Source organism: Mercenaria mercenaria, chromosome 16 (assembly GCF_021730395.1).
Source record: "Mercenaria mercenaria strain notata chromosome 16, MADL_Memer_1, whole genome shotgun sequence".
NCBI lineage: Eukaryota > Metazoa > Mollusca > Bivalvia > Venerida > Veneridae > Mercenaria > Mercenaria mercenaria.
Window position 1 is genome coordinate 32,465,543 of NC_069376.1, and position 10,135 is coordinate 32,475,677.

General features: G+C 34.1%; 1 protein-coding gene across 1 annotated transcript; it reads left to right on the plus strand.

Moving 5' to 3' along the window:
* The first annotated feature begins 8,010 nt into the window (after nucleotides 1–8,010).
* Nucleotides 8,011–10,127, plus strand: LOC128549290 (uncharacterized). The gene is made up of 3 exons (XM_053525854.1): nucleotides 8,011–8,136; nucleotides 8,971–9,597; nucleotides 9,904–10,127. Exons 2-3 carry the CDS (start codon nucleotides 9,042–9,044, stop codon nucleotides 10,125–10,127), a joined length of 780 nt encoding a protein of 259 aa, XP_053381829.1. The 5' UTR covers nucleotides 8,011–8,136; nucleotides 8,971–9,041.
* The last annotated feature ends 8 nt before the right edge of the window (nucleotides 10,128–10,135 follow it).

A 10,135-nucleotide genomic window follows, 5' to 3' on the forward strand; every position in this document is an offset into this window, starting at 1 on the left:
TAGGTTTTAGTTAATCATTACTACGTCCTTCCTGCTTCCTGATTAGACCGCGTTCTCACTACATTTGTTTTGAACATGTCCAAAATTCGACCGCGTTCTCTACACTCGTGGAGACCATAATTATTAATTATCATGTTCTTATCGGAGCCTACTGTATTTCTTCTACATTGTACAAGTTCTTACTGCGTCCTGCTAGTTTTTGCGACGTAGTGGGAACGTGGCTGAGTGTAACGGGGGTATAAATTAAGAGCAGAATCTATCATTTCTACAAGAAAAAATGTGCTCTAATATCTATTTCTGGACATTTTACTGAAATTAAAATTAAATTAAATGTGAGTACTTGAGGATTTTTCTAATGAGCACAGGTACATTCGAAACACAATTTTAATACCAATTTAAATTACTAGTTTTAAGACGACAAATATATCCATTTACCATTTGTACTTCCAGTTAAGCAGTCCAATGTAAGAATAACACTGTCTTGTCAAACAAAACTAACCAGTACAGCTCGCGCTTACCGGTGAATCAAGCTTTTAAATGCATTTTCTACATCTTCCTACAAGCAAACAAGCAAACTGTTCGTATTATATTTCTGGGGTATAAATGGAGGCTTTCGATACTCTTCTTTACAGCAAAACATGTCAAGTAGCTTGATCAACCATCTGTTCACATATAGATTAGGGCTATAATGTGCATTCCTGCATCGTCTGCTACATTAGGTCGGGCACATATGGGTGTCAGGTGTTCTATCACTTTCCTAAAATTCCTAGTCAAGATAAATAAGGCTGACCAGAGAGATCTTTGATATACTGGAACCTTTCCAATAGTTTTTGTCTCAAGTACCCGAGTCTCGTACCAATAGCTCCTCAAGTGCATTTGCAACCTCGATAATGTCTGTCGAGGAAGACGTAATTTGTCAAACGTGCTGAAATGCTCTGCACTGCCTTATGCAAGTTAACTAAAGTTGTCGACAATCTCGTGCTTGTGTGTACTGACAAGAGTATCTGACATGTACCTTATTTCAGATTTCAGCTCACTGTTCAGAGTAATATATTTCACAGAATAGTTACTAAGTGTTGTCCATGAAAGCAACTTTTATATTTTCAGCCTTACTCTTCTTTGTTACACAGTTAGCAATTTATTACGCAGACATTGTGACTGCGGGTGCATAATAAGGAACATTGTTTCATTTGATCGTACTAGTCCGTCGCTATAATCTATTCTTGCATTTCGAAGTCCCAAACTGAAAGGGGTAGTTGTCGTACTTGGTGTCAAAGAAACTACAATTTTATATAGCAACTAAGTTAATTGACCTTCACATTCTCCATATTACTTACCATTTATAAACAAGGTTTCATAAAGAAGTCTTTAGAATTAGCAATTTTGAAGTTATTGAAGAATCCGCCATTTGCAAATGATGGACCGACATACAGACGGACAAAATGATGTACAAGAGGAGAAAATAAGATAACAAGCATGTTCTCAATTTGTCCCTCTGTCTGTGTAAAATTTCTCAAGAAACAATCTCTCCTTGTTTTGAAGAAATGCAGGATGACACTTTGAGTCATATTCGTGCACTATTTGTTGCCATAGCAACAACATTTGTTGCCATAGGAACAAATTTAAATGATTTTGGCATTCTCTGCATAGCGATCTATCCATGTACCACGTATCATGAAAAATTCTGCTGTAGTTTCAAAGTTATTGCAGTATCCCCCTCTGCATGGCTGACGTATTGACATGCATACAGGGGCAACCCATAAACCCCATCTGGCTAAATACTGGTAAGGGAATAACAACAATGTTTCAATATGCTGCTGTGGAGGGAATTCAAGTGAAATAATATAAATTACATATATTAAAACAAAATATTCTTTAAAATATGAAGACTACACAATGATAATATTAAACTAAGTTTTAAAGGTTAGATTTTTGCCGTTACCATGGAAACAGAAAGAAACTAACATTATTTGAATTGTTATTTTTGCATTTGATGCAAATTTAGGATTTATTTTATTATATACATTTATATTTAGTGCATTTTGGGGTGAATGTAAATATAATGACCTTTCATTAGAATCTTCTAAGGTAAATATTGAGTTTTGGCGGCCATTTTGGAAAATGGCCGCCATATCGGCCATCTTGACAGATATCAAATGGGTCCCATGAAAAAAATGTTTTTAATGCTTTAATAAATAGCTGCGCCAATTCTGGTGCTTTTCCCATTTTCTGAAGTATTTTGGCATTTTCTGTTACGAATTGATCGCACTATACGTGAAATATAACTTGCAACCTTACATTTCAAAAAATGGCTATTCATGAGGAATAGTTAACATCTATTTAACACTTTAAAGTTTTGTTCAGGATGTGAATTACAGTGGTGCAAGTTAAGGCGTCGAGTTATCAATCAATATATTTCATGCTATGCATATTGCACGTTTTTTTGTGATATACTAATCCACAATTTTGCAGATGAGTTCACTTTATACATATTTTATGTACAAGGACAACATGAATAGTTATTTTGTTTGGAATTTTATGTAACTCACCTTAACTCTGAAAAGTATAATTTTATACTTGTAACTGCCGATAAGCCATTATATATGCCCATTAAACAAATACAATTTATAGAGGGAAACGACATTGTTTCCTAGGATCGATTGTATAATGTGAAATTGAATAAAATAAATACCGTAAAGCCCGATATTTTTGCGAGGCTAAAACTTTGTATTTTAATTTGAATTAGAATGTTAAGTAGGATATTTGCCATATATGGTAAATTTGTCAAACATATAAATCAAAGCCTTGTTTAAATACTACTTTCAGCGAATAATCAACAATTTCAGATTTAAATGTACATAGAACTGCGGCCTTCATTGACGTTATATTAATTGCTCATGCAGATACATGTGCAAACACATGCATATTCTTGCTTGCTGCCTTTTTTCAAATTTTAGTCAAATTGCTAAATGATATGTACTCAACACTATGTTAAGGACTCTGTAATATCCAAAGTGTATTTGTGCATTTTGTTTGCCGCCCACTTTCACTGAACAAACTACAAAAAAAAATATATCATTAGTTTACGATGTTTTACATTATGTGTAAGATGAGGCTAAACAAAAATGGAGATAAATTTTCAGTTATAAACTGTGATTTATGACACTAAACATTTCAACGTATAAATATGTCCATAAAAGGAAATTGGGCTTTATAAAATTAAATATCTTTAGTATACCTGTACATTTTGAATAACATTGAGAGGAATAATTTACAACCTTTTCAAGTAATTGTTTTTGTTTTTTATTTGATTCAGAGACACATTCGTACGATTGCTGATCTCATGTTTTCAGATGTAGACTATATTGTTATATTTTTATTTTGTTATTTTTAATTCATTTTATTGTTAACTTTGAAACGCTCTGTACTTTAAGCACTTTTTAAGAGGGCTTATGACAGAACTATAATAAAATAAATAAATGTTAATATATGCAATTATGGGTTTTTATTTCTCGCACATAGCGGCTTATGAAATGTCTATCTTAAAGCTAGCCAGCACATACAACATAGATCTAAAAGAGCTCGATACAAAGGGCGTTTTATAAACAGCTCTTTAAGAAGAGCTTACATGGGCCATCCAATTGTTAGACAGTGAGGATCCGTATTTAGGAAATAAAGTTATGAGAAAAAAGGTTGTTTTTTTTTTTGTTTGTTTGTTTGTTTGTTTTGTTTTGTTTTTTCAAAAAAAAATCCCATTCAGTTAAATAACATAAAACGGAGCAGAAGATTTGCAAATCAGCGGTGATGCGAATGAATTTCTGCAAAATGTTGAAAGATTTCAAGACAAAAACGTTTAATAGATATAATCTTTTACAAACCATTTTAAAATATAGCGTCATGAAAATATTGCACCCAACTGTACAACGGTTGGACAGCAAAGATTCGAAGCAACATTTAACCGTAAGATTATAATTCTACTAGAAACAATAAGGAAGATTATCGTATACTCAAAAGAATTTGAACACTATGTCATCTTTCTAGACCTGGATTACTTTTGCAGTTATGGAACGTCAGAACGTGTCAAAGAAGCTTGGTTTTAATAAGATGTTCGGGTTAAAAATCTGTGATAAAGCTAGATCCTAGACAAAAGAAAGCATCTTCTGTTTTAAAAGACACCTGTCAACCGTTACGAAATTGTGACATAAAAAACGGAAAGATGTGTCATTATGTATATTAAAGTCTTAAGCAACATTGATGAGTAATTTACTCAAATCTATCAGTACAAGACTTGTTTTAATCAAAGTATCGGAGTTACATGTACACACTGAATGATACGTTCTTATGTAGCAACTAACAGTTATCCCGGAACCTTAGATTATTTCCATCTAGAGCGTTATATTTAAATACTCTTGTTTTTTATTAGCACTCCTTCTTTGCCTTACTGTTGCATACTCTACACGACTCTAAGCGATTCTCTGTTCGAAAGACTATAGTAATAGCCGAGGTCGTCATACCAAAGACCTGAAAATTGGTATCAGTCTCTCCCTTGCTTGGCGCTTAGAATTAAAAAGGAGGCTGACTTCTCTCCTCATACCCTCGTGGCGACGAATTCCTTTAGGAATGAGGTGTCGATAGTGGTTTATATAAGTTGTGGAACTTGCTTCACTATTGACAAAAAGTGAATTGGTACAAACCAATTACAACGGGAATTCTGTTCGGGTTTCAACTGCAGCAAGGATTTCCTAGAATGTTATACATAGTTACTGTCAAGTCTTTAAAGAGACAATTTACCTTTACAGACCACTTTTTTCGTTGTCTTTTTGTATTGCGTTAGTCCTGTATTTTGTTGCAGTGCAGTTAGTCCTGACTTTTTGTAGGACATTTAACCAAATAAATTAAAATATGTATTTGAAATAGTATATCAAAATTCCACGTTTGTGTCTAGCAGTCTACAAACCTGGTAAGTTCTTAGTAAGTATTCCTTTTTGCTTCTCTTATTTCTACACAGTTTAACTTGTATATGCTATTGCTTGCAGTACTGGTTTCACAGTAGTTTCCGGACCCAAGTAGTTTTCCGGACCTTTTACATTTCGTGCTGTATAGACTTTACGCCGTCGTAAAGCATCTGGGTAACAATATCATATCATCTAGACCTTTGTTGCCTGATGCTTCATTTTTAGATTTACATCTCTCTATTTATGACAATTTTATACATACCAAAATTTATGACAAGAGGGATGATTTTAATTTTAGTATTGTAAATTTCCCCATTTGGATGGGGATGTACCTCAGGCTACATCTTATGGGGTATATATTTCTCAATTAATTCGGTTTGCCAGAGCGTGTAGTCATGTCAAGCATTTCAATGATCGTAATCAATATATTACAGGTAAACTTCTTCAGCAAGGCTACCGTTATTACAAATTGCGTAAATATTTTGCTAAATTTTTTTATCGTAATTCTGATTTAGTTTTAAAATTCAATAGTAATTTAAAGACACTTCTGCGAGATGGTATTTCTAAACCCGTTTTTTATGGGGATGTGGTTTACAAACTTCGTAAGATCTTGGGTCACGGTAATTTTCCAAATATATTTGGAAAGATTATCAAACGTTTTATTAAAAGAGGTTACGACCCAACTGTTTTGAGACATACCGCATGTTTAGTGTTCAACCCGTTTACAGTTGGACACTACGCTTCCCTCTTTGATTGCGTCTGACGGAAGAGGGGGAGGACTCTATGATAAGCAGTTTTTAAATCCTACCAGGACTGAACTGTTTTGATATTTGTCTTCTGGCCTGTTTCGTCGGGCCCTTAAGGGTGTTTCTCTTGTTGCTCTGTCTTCTGAAAAGGCATTGAGTACATATGTTTTTGGTTCTTAAGGTTTGTTTTTTATATATTTATACACGAGCATTTTTGTGTTTTACATGCCATGCCTTTTTGTTTCCATTACGTGTGTAAGAGATTCACCTGGAGGGGATTACTTTTATTTACACTGTCCCATGTCTTTGGAACATGGTGGGGGTAAGAGTGAGGTTAGGTGCACCATAAACCGGTTTAAGCTCCCCAGTGGTGTTTTTGCCACTGACCGTTCCAAGGCGGTGCCCCACTGTGTTCCTTTGTTTGTTCGTTTCGTCTTATGTGTTGGCTTTGTGTGCGTGTGTGTTGTTCGTTTTGTCCTTATGTGTTGGCTTTGGGTGTGTGTATGTGTGTGTGGTGCACGCGTCTGCGTGCTGGGTGTTTCGTTTTGAGGAGGCTACGTTTTTGGTGCGTGGCATTCCCTGTTTGATATTTTTCTTTGTTTTTTTACCTAGCAGCGAAAATCTAGCATTACCGAATTTATTTATTATTTGAATATCCCGGTTGTTTTAACTTACTACGATGTAATGTTGACACAAGAGATTGTCAACTGCAGGGGAAATCCAGTTACAGTGCGCATGCGCAGAAATTGAGGCCCCTTGAAGGTAAACATCAGTTATTGATGCTCCCATTTACAGACGATACAGCAAAAACATTCTGATAGTAATAAAATAAAACAATGGAAGTCAGAAAAAAATCGACCTATTCACTATACTACGACATTAAATCATCGATTAAAAATAGGAACCAAAATAGACAGGGATTTGCCTACGATAGGCCTACCGTCTATCAAACAAATGTTTAGCAGCAGCGTCCATGCCCGAGTGGTCAGGGCGTTAGACTACCAATTTCGTGACCGGTCTTGTTCTTTTATTTTTTTAACGTTGTAATTATATCAAAAGTTCTTACTTTCTTTTTTTGTAATAGTATCTATTACCAGTCCGCTCAATACGTTCCGTCAGTTTAGCGTGACGTTGCAAACGTCATTCAAACGTAATTAGAAGTAACTGTAATGAGCGTATTTTAAATCTTGTATTTGTTAAATTCTTGAAATATACTTTTCAAATCGTCATCACGCCATAGAATTATGTTTTAATTTGAATACATATAACGAAATCGGAAATGTTTGCTTTTAGAGAAAGGTTACAACTGTTACAAAGAATGGTCCGGAAAACTACTCGGACTAACCAAGATATTAATGGAATTAATTGCCCCTTTTTAGGCCTCATCTACACTTGTGTTTTGAACGCAAGTGTAATACGAATTCTGCATGGTGTTAATGAAGAACCTAGCTTTTTTCTGTGAAAATTTTATGTTTCTATTATGTTTTATTTGAAAGTTACTGGCAAAAAATAGCGATTTCGGTCCGGAAACTACTGGGAAACCAGTAGGGTACAAAAATGATTGGAAAGTGAACTCCTTTATCTTTATCCTTTGTAAATAAATACTATGTCCCTCGTTCCTAAGTAAATTAGTAAATACACAACTCAGCTTAAGTTTTTAAGTAAAAAGATATTTAAGAGTGCCATAAAACTGCTCTGGCTGCCACACCCACCCCAGTCCCCCGATATTCTAGTGATAATCTTCTGCTTGTAGACCTGAAGTAGGGATACTCTTGTCTAGAGAAGTTCCGAGGTGATGGTTGGTTAAAATGAGTGTATGGTTAAAATTATTTTCTATCGTAAACTTAAACTTTGTAAAGCATGTTAGAGAAATTTCCGATTTAACAGTTTGTTTATCTGATGGAGAATCGAAAACTGTAGTCTGACCAACGAATCACACAGAGCAGACGTGATGTCATTGAAATACCAAAATTTGATAGAGACCCATGAATTTGACTGTATTCATGTGTACCTGTTTATATTTTCCGTCTATATTTTCCGAAAATGGACATTGATAAACTATCAGATACAGTACACTTCATAACGTCTATTATGTCAAGCTTAAAGTAAGAAGTGAAGACATTTTTCAATTAATGAATTAAAAATCATTGTATATAGTGTTCAATACATTATATACTAACCATACTATATTCCAAACATTTTTGAAAGCGTATTCCTTATTCACTTCGGTAGAATAGCTGTTTTGAATTGTTACGTAACGGGTATTGATTGAAAAGAAAAACCGAAGTGCCTATATTTAGCTAATTTATGCAAGACAGAATATCAAACATGGTTACCAGTTGTTTGGAGTTTTAAATATGATACAAAAATGTATTTAGATTAATGTTTTGTTAAAAAGGATATCAAAGTCGTAAGTGCGAACTACATGTATTGAGGTATCAAAACTATTAACATACGTAATGTTGTGTAATGAAAAAATACTGTAACTGACGATTGACCTCGCTGGATACACTGTATAATAGAGTATCGCTAGTTGGCAGATTACCGAGTTGTTACACTGCGCGTTATCAAACGTGTTTAAACTTTGCAATCCTAGGCATTTTAATTTTTGACATCGGAAGATATTTATAAATGATATCGTGTCAGCTCATATTCATTTGTATGCTGTAGCTTCAGTAATATTTATGTAATGGTTACTTTGGCATGGCAGCGACTTTAAGTATTGATTTAGCTTATGAAATAAGTTCCTACCCATGCATGTCTCATTTTTATTTTCAACCTATCGATAAATTAATCGTTTGTGTTTGCGTAGGCTTTCTCTGGAGTTTTAAATATCTATATTCTCTATAAACTTGTACTTTAAATCTACCAGACGAATTCTCTTGTCATTCAAGTATATCAGAAGAGAAGGGTTTTGTCTATTTATATGTAAAAGCAAGTACTCACTCAAATACTGTAAAATCATTTAATTTCGTGGGCATGAAATTTCGTGGTTTTGGTCAAAATGTCAATTTCGTGGGGATGTGAATTCGTGGATTTCAACGTTGGAACATAAAATGAATGGGATTTTCATTTGTTCGTTGGGATTAAATTTCGTGGATTGACTCAGCAACGAAATCCACGAAAATTAGTCCCCCACGAAAATTAATGATTTCACAGTATACATTTTATCGTATGTTTCTTATTTTCTAAGCTATAGACAATAGCAGTTTCTAGTTCTTAAAAAGTTATCAAATTGATTTTAAAAAGCGTATTGTAATTACTTGCAGAAATAATATTGTGAAGGAGAAGGAAAACAGCGGGACATATCGTATAACGGAAATCTAAGCGGCTTGAAGCCATGGAAAAATCGCAGCATTTTCACAGAGCCATGGAACTGAATTTGAGCATTGGATCAGAAAGTATGCGGGAATTGACACGAAAATACCTGAAAGATAAGGGTGTTACACTCAAAGAACATTTGCAAGAACCTACAGTTAAACAAATACTAGAAAAACTTCGGTTGTTTCCTGATCAAAAACAAATCCTGGCAGATCCAGACCCAACACTGAGCTCCATGGATGTTTCTTTACTTACTATCGTATTGCTAAACACATTCCCTGGTCAAATTAATCAAGGAGATAAAAAGTCTATTGAAGGGCTTAAAGATAAGCGAAACCAGTTGTCTCACAAAGTTAAAGCAGAACTCAACGACGATAAACTATTTAAAGAATCTAGCCAATTAATACTGACAATTTCTAAATCTATAGACAGGACTTTTAACCAAAACATGGTCAAGAGTATCAACGAGCTGCGTAGACGAGAACTTGTTCGCACGTGTAGCAATTTAGACAGAATTCAAATAAACAATGAAATTTATATGTTGAAGTTAGCAGAGTCGTGTAGTACAGATCAAGGTAAATTTACAAAACATTCACAGGCAAATCTGTAAATTGCGAAACATGCAAACATAAGTAGCAATGTGTTTTACCTTTAAATATATGAAAGAAAATTGATCATTTTTAAAAGATTTTTTTTTTTCATTTTTTGTTCGGGGAAACAAAAGTTTTTGTTCTAAAAATCAACAAATGTATGAAAAAAGAAAAGTCATTACAGGCAATTACGTACAAAGAAAAATCATAGTTTCTGTCCGATTGATATTTGTATAATTTTAAAGTTTTATATCATTGCATTTTAAAAGTACCTTTTTGTCTTATTTGAAGTTGACAGGGACATGGAACTGATGATAAAATTTGGTCTGACTAAATGGATTCGTCAGTTATCAAGAGGTGTGGACGTTGCTGAATTTTTGAAAATTTTGAACACTCAAAGCATAATTAGCGAAATACCCAAAAAGAGGGATTTTGAGCAAGAATATTCAAACGAAGGACAAATGCGACTGCTTGTTCTTCACATGGTAAACCACGGGACAAAGATGATATCATAAGTTGGCCG